This window comes from Symphodus melops, assembly GCF_947650265.1.
Source record: "Symphodus melops genome assembly, chromosome: 1".
NCBI lineage: Eukaryota > Metazoa > Chordata > Actinopteri > Labriformes > Labridae > Symphodus > Symphodus melops.
The window spans coordinates 9,458,662-9,477,510 of record NC_136691.1 but is presented as its reverse complement, the minus strand read 5'-3'; the positions used below and the strand labels follow the sequence as shown (position 1 = coordinate 9,477,510).

At 41.6% G+C, this 18,849-nt stretch overlaps 1 protein-coding gene across 9 annotated transcripts in view; it reads right to left on the bottom strand.

The window, feature by feature from the left end:
• The window catches only part of utrn (utrophin), a gene marked incomplete at its 3' end in the record, with an annotated part of 174,280 nt that overhangs the window by 62,884 nt on the left and 92,547 nt on the right, over positions 1-18,849 (bottom strand). For all 9 annotated transcript variants that reach the window (XM_079360729.1, XM_079360723.1, XM_079360725.1 and 6 more), the window contains 2 exons: positions 5,958-6,130; positions 3,987-4,143 (listed from right to left, as the gene is read on the bottom strand). In XM_079360729.1, coding sequence (XP_079216855.1) covers positions 3,987-4,143; positions 5,958-6,130 — 330 coding nt within the window. The remainder of the gene's footprint in view (positions 1-3,986; positions 4,144-5,957; positions 6,131-18,849) is intronic.

Sequence of the window (18,849 nt, the reverse complement as noted above, 5' to 3'; positions counted from 1 at the left end):
ACAGGTTTTAGCACTTAGCCCTCCTAAGCCCTCCCTACCTCATAGACACCAATTTCCATATATCTCCTCACATCCCCCCCCCCCACCCACCTCTCATTGTGAAAGAGCAGCTGGCATGTGTGTATGTAAACAGGAGCACAGGAGACCGTCGGTGTAAGCAAGTAATAAAGCGTGACGCGTTCAAAGGCCCGGCTTTTTGTGCTGCTCAGCCCTCTCATATTCCTCAGGGCCGACAAGACCTCCAGACCTATCTACGAAGAACACGGAGCAGAGGGAAGTAAAGGGAGAAATACAAGGTATTCAGAATGAATGGGAAGGCTGAGGGAGACCTACGCAAAGACAGCAACCACAGAGAAGAGAACGAGGCATAGAGCAGAGAGACGAGATAGAGGCAGATGAGAAAAGGAAGGTGAAAGTGGAGATGCAGGATTATTATTTTTTTTCCCTCCCACGGTTATTGTGTGCTCTCAGTCCCATTCTTTATCTAATGGAGCTTGTCTGATTGGCCACTTTAAATGTTCTCTGTCAGGAAGAGCATGTCCAAACATCATCTCAAACCTCGCACGACAAATCTAGATTAACCAGGACACGACTGCTGTGTCGTGACCTCATGTACTCAGATAATCCAGATATTACATCCTTTATTCTGTATTTTGACTTGTATGATAAAATAGAGCTGAATATTGCCATTTCTTCCTGTAATCCTAATCCTTCATTTGGTTCTCCTGTGCGTCACTTTCCTCCAGACATACTAAAAGGGCCAGATGATCACTAAATTGTACTGTCCTCCTTGGATACAGTCCATTCACGTAATCTAACTTTTGCTGCATTATTCTTTTTCTATTAAGTCTAAAGCCATGTTTCTGGGAAAACTATAATGTGACCTAATCTGTTCTGCTTTTGAATGATGATTCTTTATTAAATCATTAGGGGACTTAGGAGGAGACATTACAGCGTCCGAGAAATTGATTGTCTGCCAATGCAAAGAGCCACGCTCTGTTTCTACAGAAGATCTGCCTTTCCCCAACGTCTTTGGGATTTAGTGAGCCAAAGAAAAAAACATCCTTAAACTGTGTTCTCATTCCTTATAATGAGGAGTCGTAATAAGGTTTAGAAAAGTTTATGAACTTTATTAAAAGTGCCCAAAATTCAATTATCTTCTATGAATACTTTTCTCTTCTTCTTCTAATGCATTTACTATTAGGCGTATATTTAATTTACCTTCATATGATTAAAAACAGATCCCATTGAAGCTTTCCTAGAAAACAGACTGTATGCTTGACTGCCACACAAATCTTGATGCATTTTGTATTTACCAAAATATAATGAGAAAATGCAATCAAACACAAATGCCTGATAACAGAAATTTGAAAAAATAAAATAAAATCCTTCAAATGGCTGCACATGCCTTTGGAAAAAAACAAACAAACACAGATCCAAATTTGCTTCTGCTAAATATAGCTCTGATAAGCATCATATACACTCTAATTTCTTTTTAATGGTTGCATGTGAGTGTGTGTGTGTGTGTGTGTGTGTGCGTGTGTGTGCGTGTGTGTGTGTGTGTGTGTGTGTGTTTTTGTGTCCCAGAATCTGTTGGTCTCAGTGTGTTGTTGTGATCTTCTGCCCACACATGAAAAGCACATGTGTTTACTCTCCAGGGCATTTTGGGGGAACAAAATAATAGCGCAGTGATCAGGGCAGCGGAGACCGGCATTATGATGACGGGCGCCGCATCAACAGCAGTGTCGGCCAACAGACTGAGAGTAAACAGTAGCCAGGGGGGTGAGTCATCTATCTGAAAGCAATTACAAGCCAATGCACTATCACAATAACCAGTGGTTACAATAAATAATATCATGTGGAACCAGGATGACAAATAGCTGTGATGACAAAGTCGTGGACGGCACAATAAAGGTATTGATCGCTTGTTTGGATAAATGATACAGAGTAAAATAAAGGTGACATATAGAAAAAACGTTTAGAATGAATGAGAAAAAAAACAGCACTGATGGTGGAGTAGTGATTTGTTCTGTAAGTGTGAGCTGATACACATGTTGGGCCTAATACTGAGCAACCTCAACAACACGTGTTTATCATGACACAGAAAACATCTCGCTGTGGTTTAGTCCTGACGACAGCAATCAGTAGTTCTGCTAAATCCACATTGACATGCTGCTGACCGTCATTGTCTGCAGAACACTGCTGCTGCTTTACAAACACAGGCTCTGTCCATGCTTTCAGTTCCGACTGTCAACAGAGCTAAATACAGTAACCAAGGGAGAACCTATACTGGCAACAGCTTCTCAATAAACACACAGGTGCTGCACAAAGATACACTCTGTAAGTCATTCTAAGCTTCATGTTTGGATGTTTATATGTTGTGACGACCCCTGACTGTGTCAGTGCTTTTTGTATCTCTCCTCTCTCAGGTAGTCTTCAAGCAGAAATGGGTGGAGCCAATTAATGTGATCTGATACACCTGAGCAGGCTGGGCCTGAGGATTAAAGTTGGCTCTGTCTCTCACTCAGGGTCAACACTTCACATAGAGTTAAATAAATACTGGAAAGATTTGAGTAACTTAAAAACTGTGTGGTCTCCCATACTTTGTTGTGACCTCCTGAGCCGGGTCGTAACAATGTATATACAGTATATTTCTAATTGTTAATGCTTCCTATTAAGATCAATTGTACAAGGGTCAAGACAGCAGCACAAAAAAAAAAAAGGTCCATACAAAAACATAGAAAACGCCATATCAAACTAGACGTTCAAGAGTAAATCACGTGCATTCACTGGTCACATCGGTGAAGAATGAAAGAGAGTTCAGCAAATGTTTTACATTCAAATATTAAACAGAGGACCTGCTCTGACACCATCGTGGTAGCAAAACGTTTAACTGCATAGAAAGAATCCTCTTGTTGATGGCTTTGTTTGCTTTTGTAGCTCATAGAGAAGCACATTAATTGGTCAGAGACACCTGACAGGAGCTTTAAATAAATAGACTGGATATATATAAATACACAGCAACACATTTCCCCGAAGAAAACTGGAAGTGAAGGAAGGCTGAGTTCTGTTTTCTGCGTCTTTATTTGGATCCTGGTTTTCAGTTGCCAACTAACTGTCACGCTGTCATGGCTGACTGGGACACTTGCGTATGACAGAGCCAGCCATTGTTATTGTATGAAGCACCTACACTTTGTGACGACAGTATGAGAAGTGAAAACGGCGGACAGTGGTTGTGTAACTTAAGACACAAAGGGGGGTGGTAGGTAATCCTTGTTTCAATTCTTCACCATTCAATTTGATGTAACAGAAAAGGGCCAGCTTAGGTGTTTTTGAGGCTTCTGTAAAATGTGACATCTTGTAGGACAAAAAGACTGTCGGAGCTGGGCTTTGAAGATGTAAGATGCAAAGAACAAGCAACATAAAACGGGAAAAAAAAAACAAAAAAAAAAACACTCTCAGAAGCAGAAAACTACAGATATAGAGTGAGTACGGGAGATGGCGGTCACCTGAAAAGTATGTTAAAGAGGTCTATGCAGTATCATACTGATTCACAACATAATAAACCAAATGGTTCTTTACCATTTATTGGTTATTTTAAGATATGAAGCCATATGATATGGTGCGTTACAGTAGGGTAGGACATGCTACGATGAGATACGGTGCGGTGTGGTATGAAAGGGCACTGATATGTCTGATATGATAGTCTATGATATGATACAACACCGTCAATACGACACAATATGATACGATAAGATTTAGCACAATGTAAGCTTGATGTGTCTCTGTGTTGAAAACATGTACTTTAACTCTAGACTGACGGTCTTGTATAAGCATGGCTACAAAATGTGGCAACATATGCAGGACAAACACACAACACTCTTCAGTGGAAGAACTTTTGGAAACTTGAAGTCAACAATGAGGGACAGGCTATGATAAATGTTGTGCAGCGTGGCAGGAACATTGCCTGTGGCGACAGTACGCACCGCGCAGTGGTTTTGCTGCTGCAGCAGGGTGGGCACGTCTCCTCCAATGGGCATCTGCTTGGCCAGCTCCTCATCCTTCATGCAGATCCACCTCCACAGCTCCTCCAGGAGGCCCAGGAGACGAGACCAGCGCTCAGCACTCGCTTCAAGGTGGGCTCTGACAATATTACACACATCAATCAAACTTCGATTGCATTTCATGAATTTCAGCTCGCAGTCTGAAAGCATTATGCGGGATTATAAAGTCACAGATTATAATGAGTCATAAAATAATACATCAGTCCAGGAGCAACAGGGATCATGTATGTTGTTAATCTGATGAGTGCAGAACACTTTGATGTCAGAAAAATGTGTTAAAAACTTTTGAAAAATTTACATGTACTTGAGATGACATAATCGTATAGTTGTGCATTTTAATGACCTACAGGTTGGGCATATTTGTTTCAAAGCTTGTCAGGAACATCAGCATTGTTTCTTTTTTTTATATATCAAATATTTAATTTCCTTGGGGTTTTTTTTGGTCCTGTAAATTATGAACGTCCTCTGAGGCTGATTGGGTTATTTATCAAAGTTGAATCAGAAACAGAAATGAAGTCACTCACAGTCCTCGATATGTTGGAATCCAAGGTTTAAAGCTAATGAAAACAAATTAGGATGATATTCAACAACGATTTTTGCTCTACAAAAACCTTCACTGCCAACCACCGATGGAGGTCACCGCCCTCTCTGGAGTTAACAGTCAGACTGAAAACTGGAAAACAGTTGGCTGCTAATTGTGTGGGAGGTAGCATGAGAGCCGTGTGTGTTGATAAGCACTTTAGTTTTCCCCCTTTCCTCCGAGCGTTATGAGTCTGAATGCTGCGTACAAAGACCTCCTATCGCTGCTCGCCGTGTTAGCCATAATTACACATGTACAGCAATTAAGGCATAATTGTCTGTAAGCAATCAATACACACCCAGCGACTGACACCCACACTGATCTCTCACTGTCTATTTTTCTCTCGCATATCCATCCTATTATGCCTGCATGGACTGACCTTTACTCACTTTCATCTATTTTTCACTGCTTAACATAGACTGCTTTTTAGTTGAGAGTCTTTCCAACCACATTTCAATTCATTTCTTTGGTCTGTCTCACCTCTTCTCCTGCCCTCTGTGGCTTTGTTGTGTTGCATCCATATATCCATCCTCCCCTCCTTCCTCTTTGAAGTCTCCATCTGGCCCTGTCAACTTTACTTCCACCTTCACTTTCTTCACCCTCTGCCTCCCCAACCGTCGCCAATCTTATTGATTAATGCCAAGGTTGTGGCTGACGCTGCACTGTCTCTGTCCCAAGAAGTTTATGTGCCACTGCGTTGGCCCCCCAGGTTCTTTGTTTTTGTAGTTGTATGTCACCCCTCTTCTCCATGGTGGACTTGTGAAACAAGGGAGAGGCTGTATCTGTGTGGCTCATGGGAGACCACGTGAATTGTGTACAACATGTGGAGTGCCACATGTGCTTTCTCATGAATATAAAACATGAGACTCATGCTCCATCAAGAATATGACTTTTTTTCCCCCCATTAGCTTTTATTAGCAGAACACAGCATATTGGTAAGTGTATACCAGCCTTGAACTAAAGCCTAATTCTTTATTAATGACGGAGACATTTCTGCAGAGAATCTGACCTTTTTAGAAATAACTTCGAGTGTTTGCTAACTTAAATCCTTGAGCTCTCCAATTTGTTTCTTTTTCTTGTGAAATATTTGAGAACTAAACTGACTTCTGCAGCATGCGAGTCACTGAGGCAGATAGCAACTTGAACCTCTGCCATTATCCAGACATTCTGCCAAGTTGGGTTTTTTTCCCCATCCAGATTGAAAGCAGCATAAGATCAGAAACACTGCATTCAGAGCTGAATGAGCATAAAGGCTGGAAAAGGAAAAAAATAATCTTTTTTACTTGCGAGTACATGATTTGTTGTTTACTAACCGGATATTGGCTGACTTCGCTTTTAGGTCACTCCATCGATGGTTCATGTCATCCAGCCTCTGTTGGAGGAACACAGCTTCATCTGAGCTGCCCAGAGCCTTAACCATCTTTGACTTGTTCCCATCCACGCTCTTGTAAATGTCATTGTGGGCATCGATCTCAGCCTGGATGTCCTACAAATACACAGAAACAACAAAACCAAATGTCAGAAATCTAAAGGGAAACTTCAGTTGATGACCAAAATGTACAGTCAAGGGCAACAGTTAAGCACGCTCATGAGAAAAATCACCCAAATATATGGACGTCACAGTCTTGTAGGCTGTCACGGCTGATTATTCATGAACCAAAAATAACATCAAATTTGATGACTGGGACTTGTCTTGAGGGAGTTCACAGCGTGCTGCACACAACATTTCCAGAGGGCAGAGAGGTTTTGTATTTTTACAGAATGTCCTCGAGCTACCTTTTGTGATTGTTTCACTAAACAGATTTAAACTTTACCCTTTTGCTGACTCCTGATGCCCACCCCACCCAGCATGAAGTCCCTAAGCCACGTCTGCCTGCATACGGTTGTATATAGGCTACACACGCGCGCACACACAAAAGCAGTGCGTGTGTTATGCTAGGATACAGTATGATGCACACAAATATTGCAGTGCTATTTCAAAAGGCAAACATTAAAAACTGTGACGAAGCATGCCTTTTTTGTGCATGTGTGTGAGAGTTCTTAACAAGGCCGCGTTATTACACAACTGCATTTCAAAGAGTTTTTTAGTGTGTGTGTGTGAGAGTGTGTGTGTTTGAGAGAGAGAGAGAGTTAATGTGTGTTTGTGAGGAAGGGTATAACCACAAGAGGGGCTGATGCAAGCTGTGGATCCTGTCAAATGTTTTATTTTTAGATGTGTAAAACTGCTCCAATTTCTCCTCTCTCAGCCTCTACTGGGACTCCCCCTCCACTAGACCCATTTGAACTGCAGATAAAGAGAAGACTCACAACACCATATGGATGAGTGTAACACCGCCTGCAGCACAGAGGCAGATTTGCAAATGGGACAAAATGAGAGCAGATAAGGGAAGAGTGTTTAGACCTATGGCCTACAACAGAATCGCAATAACAACTTTTTTGATAGTCACTGTGTGGGGAAAAAAGAGACCTGTCTTTTGTGCCTCAAGTTGTTTAATGGTGCCTTTTCTCACTTACAGGTCGGAAATTATGTATTCAAGCAAGTTCCATTTCATAATTACAATGAGACTGGCTTATCTAGGAAAAGGCAATTACTGCTGCTGCTGCAGTGTTTTTGTGAGGGGCCTTCATCAGTAAAATAAATGAACAATGTGAGGTCAATAAAAGTTAATAAAAGAGTGTTTTCAGCCTTCAGAAATCGGAAAATTAAGCACAAGTACCCTTAAAATGCTGGAACGCATGTGAGGAAGTACGGTTAAGAGTTTGTACAGTTCCGTAAGTGGAACATTTATCAATCGACTAGATATTGTGAAAACCTTATCTGTTACAGAATACACTTAAAGTTAAGCTGCACACACTCTCACTCACTCACACACACACACACACACACTCACACCTGAACAAACTATCAATTATCACAGACAGTGGTGCAATTTACAGAGTGCCAATAGACATTTCACGAAAGGATGAAGCAAATCCCTCTGCTGTGATCTGCAAGGATAATCGCCCCCCGGCTTTTTGACACAAATCAAATGCCTCCTAAAGGTCACTGAAGAGAAAGTGAAAGAGGGGGAGAGAAATAGAGAGAGAGATAGAGAGAGAGAGACACAGACAGAAAGAGACAAAGAGTGAAAGACAGCGAGTCATTCTGTCCCTGAGCCAGCTGGCCATGTTTCAAGTCATTACCCAAGTGCTTCCCTTTTCTTTTTTCCTTTAACACTTTTACTTCCACTGGAGAGAACACAGCAGACCACACACACACACACACACACACACACACACACACACACACACACACACACACACACACACACACACACACACACACACACACACACACACACACACACACACACACACACACACACACACACACACACACACACACACACACACACACACACACACGTTACAGAAAGCACTTTGTATGTGAGGCATAAAGAGGCATGTAGAGTGAAATACAAAGATTCTTTTATATTTCATTTCACCTCATGAAAGAAAACTTTGAGGTAGCAGTTTATGTATACCGATGTGTATCCTGAGGAGCTTAACAGTGGTGACTGATCACTTTCTTTTTCTCGGTCTAAAACACACAGCATAAGACAAGCTCTACAGAAAGATTTATGCGTGATAGGGCAATATATTAGCTATATTAGCTTTAATAACGTGGAAGAAAACAGCACACCATATACACTGCTATAAAGACAGCTGATGACTCAACCCAACCACTACTTCTCTGACCTGTTACCACACACACACACGCCGACACACAGAGAGTGTGCGTGGGTAGTGAGGCAGCACATAGGTTAATAGGTTCTAGATCTCATGCACACTGTAATGAGGGATGGAGATTTGTAGGCTGTGCCCCAGTTGGAGTACAGATACGAAGTGACAGTCTTCCATTGAAACCCAAGTTAGAAAATACTACTCCAAGCTAAATAAAAGGATAAAAGCATGCAGAAAGTGAAGTTGTGGCTGATAACAAATGCACACAAAAACGCTGTTTATAAGAAGTTTTACAAAAACCCTAACAAAGAACAGTGATCCTAGCTGGGCTGTACCAAGTTGGTGTTTAGCCCATAATACCACAATTACTATGAGGCCTTGCTTTGACAAGTTGGGTCTAATTGAAGGCTCAGGGTCTCGTTCTACACACATTCTGTCTGTTCATGGTAGCGCTCACTAATAACTAGCAAAACAAGCCAGCGCAGATTATTCCGATGTAATGAGTCCAATAATGATTCCTCAGGCTTCATAAAAGGGACCAAATTAGGTTCACAACTACAAACATGAGAGATTGAGAATGAATGGTTGGAATGACTGTGTTCGAATTCATGTCGATACAAAGGCTGCATTCAATAACCATTTAAAAGCCGAGAACAAACTCTCCTTAAAATTCTGTAGTTATGTACGTCAGCTTGACTCTTACATCGATTCAGAGCCAAATCTCTCATTACAACTGCCATCTGGCTCTAGACCAAATATACATTTTGCTCCTGTGAGATGTTGTTGTGAAATGCCTTACCCAAGTATGGTCATAGTTTCTCGGAATAGATTGCGGTCTGCTGATGTTAATGTCATATTTACAGATTCTACCAAACTCAACGAATTAAAAAGGAAATTCATACTATCATGTACCTTTTCAAACTTTCCGAGGAGATCCTGCAAGCTGAAGTTCAAGCCAATCATATTGGGATTCGGACACAGGCTCCTCCCACTTCCCAAAATGCCTACATCTCCTCTAATTCTAAACAGGTGGGGGATAAGCAGGGAGTCCACACAGGTTGGTAAGTCCTCCAGTGATTACGGTCGAAAAAGAGAGGTCGGTGCTCAGATGATTTCTAAAAAGACAGATTCTGCATATAAATACAAAATCTGTTTTTAGGCAAGAGATGACAATATTGGTGTTGGAAGCCTTTGGGTTTCTGTTTGTAATCCAAGAAGTATGGTCGACCAACGATTTAGTCAACATTGGCTTAATTTAGGAGAATAGTCCATCTGAAGGGTATATGATAGGAATCCACGGGCTTTAATGCAGCACCAGATCCCAGCCGCTGAAGTTGGACAACGATGGAGCTTTTTTCTTTTTGAATGGACAACTGCAAAAGTAAGCAGCTGACAATCCAGTCATTGATGATGTCTCTCAACTACTATTTGATCATTGCTTGAAGTTCCAAGTTGAAATGTAAACAAAAGCAAGCGTGCTGGATATCAGGTCCTTGGCTGAAAGTCCGATATGGCCTTTCCAAACAAACACTGGCAACATCAGAATCCATGAAAAGTTGTCTGACGCCCCTAGACGCTAATTCGATTCTGAAATCCATGGGCTCAAGTCAATTATAAATCCAATAAAGTATGGGCAATCTTGAACCAAACTACAAAGAAACCTGGCTTTAGCAAAGACTCCAAACTCAGATCCAAATCGCGTTCCCAAAAGCAGCAATTTACCCACTTCACACACCCCTTGGCAGCACTTGTGCATCCATGCTGGCGTGTGTGCTCTCCAGATCCTGGCACATGTCGGCAGCATCCTCTTGGAAAAAGCAGCCGAGGCGAGCAGTGGGGAAAGCTACAGCTACCTTGCATTCATGGTTTTAGAGATAGGATTAAAGGGACGATTGCTGCACCTGTAGGTTTGAAAAAGTAGCGACTAAAGGCTGGCAGTAGAGATCTTGGAGAGCAATCTGGGAAATCTTGGGTGGAGGTCTGTGAAGTACAGATAGAGGTTAATGTCTTGGGGGCAGGGCAGGCTGAGGACAGGTCTGGCTTTCTCCTTCAACTTCCTCCACTTCCCCTCTGAGCATGAAAGAAGCTGTTTACACGATGTCCGGCAGTCCGACCCAGGGCAGGGCCACGGGGCTTGTTCTCAATTACCCTGATAAAAAGCACTCTATCCCTGCCAGTTCCCCAACCCAGCGCACTTCAAGAGGAGTGACGGCGGCACAAAGAGGCGCATGGTTTGCCCCCTGATTCCCCTGGGTAAAAGGTAGCCAGCTCACAGAGACACAGTCACCTCAAAGTCCGCCTCACTCTCTCGCCCCCCGTTCTGGTCCTGCTCTGTCACACCCTTCTAATCACAACCATGGCCAAGCCACTTAGTCAAAGAATGCCTTCTTCTTTTTCTGGAGCCACGTGTTCGCAAGGAGCTGCCTCAGGACTCCTGATTCCTGGGCAAGGAGTCGGACTCACCGGCCTCTGACTGTCAAAGATTTGTCGATGATCTCTTTGCATCTTTACAAGGTTGGTATGTTAGTCATCCTCTTCCGATGCAGCTTCTTAAAAAGTTACTCCATGTCTTTTCATGTTCCCCGAGGACTCTCTCAAACACCCAGGTTGCTGTCTACATCCCTCTCTCTTCTTCATCTGGTTCTCTCTGGCCACTAGCCCCCCATTCTTTCACCCAGCTGTTTATTATTTTGATCAGTATCCTCCCTTTCCTCCTCCTCTCGCTACCTCTTGCTCTCTCCCTCTCTCTCTCCCTCTCTCTCTATCTTTCTACCCGCTAAACTAACTCAACATACACACCCACTTCCTGAGGCCCTGGGCAAAGAGCATGGTAGAGAAAGGACGGTTGCAGAGAAAAGTCAGGATTTCCTCTGGAATTCAGTAGTGAAATAAGGATCTGTGTTTGAATGTCGGAATGGAGTTACAGTTCAAGTGCTCGATGATTCAAAAAGTAAGAAAAGGAAATGCATGTCATGGAAAGTAAAAAAAAAAAAAAAAAAAAAAAAGCTTTGCGAGGAACAGTACTAATTCCAACTTTATAACTGTCATGTTTGTGGTCTAATAAATAAATGGTAGTTTTATTTGAAACACAAACAAAAAGAAAAAAGCAATAGAAGACTGGGAATGTGAGGGGGCTAGTTGTTGGAAAGGGCTGGAATAAATATTGTACAGAGAAGTATTTATTTATTCAATCCATGAACAATGACTTTATATTATTTATACATAATTCTTTAAACTCTTATAACTACCACCAAACTATAAAATATTAAAATGTCGTCCAGTGAAGGGTTGGTTTATACAAACCCAGATGCACTGTACATGTCAAATGTAGAAGTTTGTTAATGTATTGGTATCATTTGGCAATTAATGCATTAATGTTGTGATCTGTTGTATTTTGTTTTGTTCTCGAAATGGTTAGCTCCTCTCATTCATGTAAGAATATTTTGAATTGTCATTTTAATATTGGTTGTGTACTTTTTTAATGTCGTGCTCTTATAAGAAAAAGAAAATGTTAATTACCAACAATCTGAATAAAATCAGCCTGCTGAGAACTCTTATTCTCGCACTTATGCAAGCCCTTCAAGGCTCAGCTCAGGTAGGGCCTGTGGTCTATGGGGTTATGTTAAACAGGTGCAAGCTATGAAATCAAAATTCATTTCATGTATGAAGAGCTTATGTGTGACTGTTTGTGTGCTGGTATTTAGAACAGCAGGGGAAACATGTGGCGTGCATCAAAGACAGGAAGACAGATGGCTGTCAAGTGAGAAAAAAAGAAAAAAATACAATGCAACGCTGCATATTTATGAGAGCGAGGCTTTGAAGTACGCTTAGCTGATTGAAAATATTTACACACTTGAGGCTCTTAAACAGCATTTTTGATGTATGCCGACAAATATTCAGTATTTCAGAGTTTTCTAGTGAGAGATGTGAAACTAACTGGTGGGAATTAGCACATTTGACAAGCATAAGTAATTCAACAAAGCAGGGACGCTAAGAGGAAGCTACATTATTTGGGTAAAATATGTTGACAAATTTGGGACTCCAAGTGTTTTCATATTTGTGCATATAGCATCATGACTGTTACTTCAACGTTTAACGTGCAAACACACACAGATGAGGCTTTAGGCAGGCGATGTGGGGGATAACGTTGGGCTGCAGTGGATGAGAAGCATAAAAGAGGTAAGAATGTGATGTGTTCAACCTCACAGGTGAAAACAGAAAAGTTGAGCGACTCAAGAGAAAAGGAGTCACTGCTGATGAATACGGAGAAGTGATCCACATAATCACTCAGAATGCCTTGAGTCAGAGAAGAGAGCAGTTAAAGTTGGAGAGTAAGAAAATGAAAGGAAATGAGTTTTATCTACCTATACTTTCCAGGATTAAGGTGCGAAAAAGAAAGGACAAGACTGAGGCCTTACATTTCAAACTGAAAGATTTATAATTCAAGATAACACAGAGTAAAGAAATCAATGAAGGGGAGCATTATGTAAAAGTCAACAGAGTCCAAAAACCATCATGGTTATATTGCTGTTTTCTTTCTGAATATCTATATGTTGCATCATTAATGTTATGAATGACCTCACTGGCCTTCAGACTGAATATCAAAATCTTATTCTTTAACAGTTTTCACTCTCACATTGATTATGAACAGCTTTATTGTTCCGCCATTAAAAGCCTTTAATCCAAGATTCTATTCACCAATTTACCTACAAAAGCAGATTCATCTTTTGTCTGTTTCTAGTCATTTCCATCCTTGTCTATAAGCACACATCAAGAAACATTTAATTTCAACCACAAACAGAACTGAATTTACACAATGGAGAACCATTCTGACAAAAAAAAAAAAAAAAACCAAGACATAAGCAGGAGTATGTAATCTTAAATATATTGGAGATAATCCTCAAAGAAAATGTAGCTATCGGTCTTACTAAAGAAGTCATAGAGGAGAAGACTGCCAAAAGGGAATATGTGGAAAAGGCACAGAGCAACATTTGAAGGAGAGAAAGCAGAAGCAGAGGAGTTGTTTTCTCTCTTGGATGATGTCAAGAGGAAGCAGAGGCCATGCAGTTTAAATAAAGTTGTGGCAGCAATATGCCGGGATCACAAACACAGCAAATGAAAAGCGGAGTGAGCAAACACGACCACATAAACGCTGATACACAAATACACCCAGACCCATCCGACATCTCTTTAGCCAATCCCCTGTCTGAACGCTTAAGATTCATGCCATCACCACCTCATCTAAAATGTGCGTCTCTACGATGTACAGCGTGAGACCAAAATCCAGACAGCTGCAGAATTCCACTCAAATTGGCTACATCCAAATGGAGACACCTCCTGTGCCTGAGGTTATCACGGGCCACTCTTCCTGTCAGGAAGGCAGCACCCTCCTGAAGGAGATAAGGGGACCAGAGTCTGTGGCGATGTACTGTACATATACGTGCGTTTAAGACGGTGTTTTGGTCCTTCTTTGTGGCTCGCTTAGCTGCACAACGCAGCCATCAAACTGTGGAACAAACTGAAGTGGGTGAGCAGAGACGAAAGAGCTCTTTCCGGTGTTTTGAAATCAAATGTAAACACACTTCTATCCAATTAATTGTGCTGGGGTGGAAGCTCTTCACACTTGAAGTTCATTAAGGGGAGCTTTACTCCAACACTTAGTATTTGTAAGCGTTTATTTTCTCGGTGAATCACAGAGAGTCGATTAGCTGAAGCTACAACTTGTTCAGAAAGAAAAGCAACACAGAGGAATATGCTGCTTGGTAGCATGTTGATGAAATCTGCTGATATGAACAATGTATACGAGCTGACAGACAGTCTTACAGCTCAGTTCATACTGCCTGGATGAAATATAATCATCTGACACAGTGTTGTCCACATGACTCTAGCAGAGTCATTACTAATCTGGTTTCTGTATAAATCTCAGCTTGCGTGTCCGCACAACTCCAGATCACAATCAACATAACTCAATAACACGACATAAAACAAGAGGAGCGGGGGGGTGGAGTGAAGTGAGAAAATGAACCGCAAAGTTAAAGTAATAAAACATGCCCCTGAATCTGTGAACTGTTAATGTGCACATTAGAAACCCACTGTTCAACACTCAATTGACAGCTGACCTCTGCGGATGTGACAGAGCTGCCATTAGAGAAGAACCCCGGGGTTAGAGGTCACGCACGTCACACATTACTAATTCCAGGGATCTAATAACGGACCACCACTCACATCCTTGTCATCATAAACGAGAGAAAAAGGACGTCCTGGGATTCATATGCACGCTCCTCCACCGGGAGATTGAAATTGATTGTGAGCGCTGGGTGCCTGTTTCCCGATAATCAGCTATTGATCCTGGTGGGTCTTTTGTAGGGTTTTTTTGTGTGTCGACAAGACAACAGGGAGCTGACCTGGAGATGGAGATAAAAAAGCAAAGAGCTTCTAGATGCTAATCCTTGCTGGGAGAAAAAGAAAGAAAAAAAAGACTTCTTTTGATTTCTGTGAATTTTTCCCCACACCAGCTCCTCGAGTTCAATGAATATGAAGTGAACTTGCCACTAGGGGTGAGAATCACATGGTGACTCGTGATTCGATACGATCGAAACACTAAATGTGACGCAGTTTCACCTCTGGTCACGCTTCATTTCTGAACTTTATTTCTCTACTCGAACATTAACCCTCCTTCCTCCCTTTCTTCGTCTTTCATCAGCTTCTTGAAAAGTTTTCAAATCAGGCTGATACTGACAAGAAAAAAACACAGGGATACCAAATGTTTCCTCAGAATGCTTTTTGTGCACGTCGGCAGAGCAGACCCCACCGCTTACAATAATAAGAAGTGGTTGATTATAGGATGTACAAAAAAAAAACCTGACTTTCTGCCCTAAATAACAATGAACAAGCCTCCAGATTTATAGCTCAACACTCAAACTAAAACTCCAACATAACAGGAAACTACTTTCTTTATCATCGATTGTTTAGCAAAAAGTAAATAAATTCTAGGTAAACAATTATTTCTGAACATTCAACTTGCTGAATTGATGGGAAAAATAAAACCGGAGGCTCCTCTGAGTTCTTATCCTCCTGCTCATCGCTGGATTTCAAAGACTACTGCCCCTCCTTCTTTCCTTTTAACTCTGCTTTCCTCCACTGGGGCATCTCTTCTACTTTCTCTCCACTCCCCACAACTATTTGAAGCTCTCTTCCTCCTGGGAAATGAAGATCTTGACCGTGGTGGGTGGTCTGTCAGCACGTACTCTCAGTAGAGCGCAGTAGGGAGAACAAGCCTGTGATGTGATCACTTCCGAAGCTGCTGTCGCCTTCACCACCCGTCCGAGATAGGAGAACAATTAACACACGGCTCGCCACCCGCTGTGTTTGGAGGGAGGACTGGAACCTCAAAAAGGTTAGGTGACTGCACCGATTAGTGAGGTGCTCTGACAAGTTGGTGTTTCCTGCTGTAGGAGACCACTGGGTGAACTACAACATATAAGACAGTCATGTAGAGTCGTGGAGCTGGGTTTTTAAAATAAAGGAGCATCTCATGTCACAACTAAGATCTTCATGAGGAGGCAAGAGAATTTACCATGTCTTTATCTTTATATTCCCTTTTTTTTATGCATCACTAATGATGTACTTTATCTCCTTACTTGTCAAATGTTTATAATATAAATGGATTGTAATTATTGAAAGGGGTGGAACTCCTGTACAAGTCCGTTTGACTTCGTTCCCTCCTTGCACCATATTGATTCTTTTTGGAATGTGTGCTAAACAACTAAACTAAAAAAATAAACTTACTTCTAATAGAAAGCATCCTATGCGAACAATTTCTCATCCAACAGATATCTGGTCTCGAGTATTGGTCGAAACTTTTTTTTTTTTTAAACTACAGACATCTACTGACATGCTGTAAGCTTAACCGTACAGTTACATTGCATTCTCTGCTGTCTCCACACAAACAAAGATTCCTCATTCATGAAGCGGACACCGTGGCCCATTGGATCACTTTATCCAATCTGGGTTTTTAATCTGGATCGGGATGATTTTGATCCAAAAACCAGGTTTATTGTGAGGGCTAGATTCAGGAAGCATTTCATGAACAATTTGGACCTCAACAACTGGTATCAATATGTATAACAACGTTATATGTATAACATCATATGTTATATGATAGGTGAACATTTCTGGTTTCTCTGTACAGAACTAGAAAAAAAGCATCATCTGTAGGCTGATCTGGAGTAAAAGACATGAGAGACGCTGAGGGGTGGAAGGGAAATAATGAATATGAAGTACAAGCTTGAGTGAATTAAGTAGAAAGAACAGCTGTTATGATAGGGATACCCCTCAAGATGTGCAGCAATTGAAGCGTTTCGTTACAAAAGCATGACGGGATTACTTTGGCTTGTTTTGAGTAGAGTTGTTAGTTTTGGGGATAAGGGCAAACAGATGAATAACAGGTTGCATGATGGGAAAGGGTGTGCTCACTATCGTTTCTGACAACAAGCCAAACATCCACCTGGTAATCATCACACTGTACTTTCCAGAGAAGTCACATGTCCACCCACATCAATCTACACTTCCCTCTTTAACATACCCCCTCGATCAACTGAACCAAATTGACTCTCTTACTGATTCGTTTTCCTCATAAATATTAATTGCACACTACATTTCACTCTTTACTTCAAACATCATCTCTGCCTTCAAGCTGCAACTGAAGGAAAACAAAAAGTCCATTCAGCAGCACACAAAGATAGCCTGTGGACACTAACCTTGTAAAATCTGACCCACTCTTGAGTTTTTTTGTTTTTTTTAACAAGTGCTTTTTATTGAAGTCGGAGACCTGCAGCTCCTATCTGGTGTGAAATTTACTTTCCCTTTGTCCCTCTGACAATTTATCGAGAGTTCATGTCGCTCAATAGATGAGAGGAGCCCCCCCCCTGTCATTTGGCCATGTTAGGGTTCAGCTTTTCAGCGTGCAGAGATGAAATAATCTGACAGCTCCTCTTGCTCTGTCAAATAACTGCCCCATCGATCTTACAGATAGCAGAGCTGGGATTTGAAGATGACGTCTGGATGAAAATTAGAGCTTGGTTCTAGTTAAAAAAAAAAATCCATAGATTACACGGCTCTTGTTGATTGGACATTGTTTGGATCAATGACCATATGTTCCACGCGGCTCTCTGTTAGTCACACTCCAATGGAAGATTACTATTTGACTGTAATCAACCGCTGAAGCAGCATTCAGAGAACAAGCCCAACTGATGTGAAGATAGATGCTGCATATTTCACAGGCTGTAGGTGTGTGTGTGTGTGTGTGTGTGTGTGTGTGTGTGTGTGTGTATGACCGCCTACACGCTGTAAACACTTCCTGTCCATTCCCTAAGGGACGCACTGCTGGGTGGGACTCACAACAAAGCTGCAGCTGAGTGGACAGATAAGACCCCACTCCCTAAACTATCACAGCCATATGAAATATCACAAAATATTATTTATTTATATTCTTCTACATACTAATGACTTGTTATTCAGTGCCAGGTTTTCTTTTAAGAATGAAGTCCTGGGGACATAGTCCTCACGCGGGCGGCCGGGGCTCGACCCCAGCCCGAGGCCCCCTCCCACACGTCATTCCCCCCTCTCTCTCTCTCTCGATTTCCATATCTATCCACTTTCTCTCTCTCGAAATAAAGGCAGAAAAAGCCCGAAAAAAGAATAAAAAGAAAGAAAGAATGAGAATGAAGTCCTCTCTGCAGTGATTTGATCTGCTTCTCTCTTCCATTCTGAATCATGGGTTGGTACTTCCTAAAAGGCACAAAGAGCAGGATTACCTAAACCTGGATAGTAAAGAAGTCGATCATTCTTTTCCAGATTTAACCCTTTGGTGTTTAGTACAAGCTATATTTACATGAAGTGATTATATTCCGATATCTTTCCACTAGAGTTACCACCTCTTGAGCAATCCTGATGAAGACGCACACAATAAAGCCGTACAATCATTTAAGAGGAGAAGAACAGAGGATATGGAGGAAGGACTGGACAATTGTGAAAACAGCTCAGATCAACTGCACGGAGAGAGCAACAAACAAATCCCAGTTTGGAGTCAATATGCTCACTAAAGTGTGGCAGGGAGGATGTGTAAGATAGAAGAATACTTTTATACATGCTGATGTTTGTTTTTGGGTTTTTTTCCCACTGGCCTTTTAGTGAATGATTACCCTTTGAACATCCAAACAGGCTGAATATTTTTGCATAACCGCTCAGGCAAGAACGTAAAGGTTTTTGTAGCTCAGCGCAGTACACCAAACCTTCCCCTTTCTGCTTTTTTTTCCTCAGATTATTTCCTCGGTTTTTAAAAAGTCGATCCCGGGGGGACATGCAAACAAACAAAGAGTTCTTTACAAAACAATGTTCGACACTCGCCCGCCTGCCAAACAATAAAGCAGAGCCGGTGGTGTTTCTTACATACACAATAAGACGAGGCTTGGAAATCCTCTG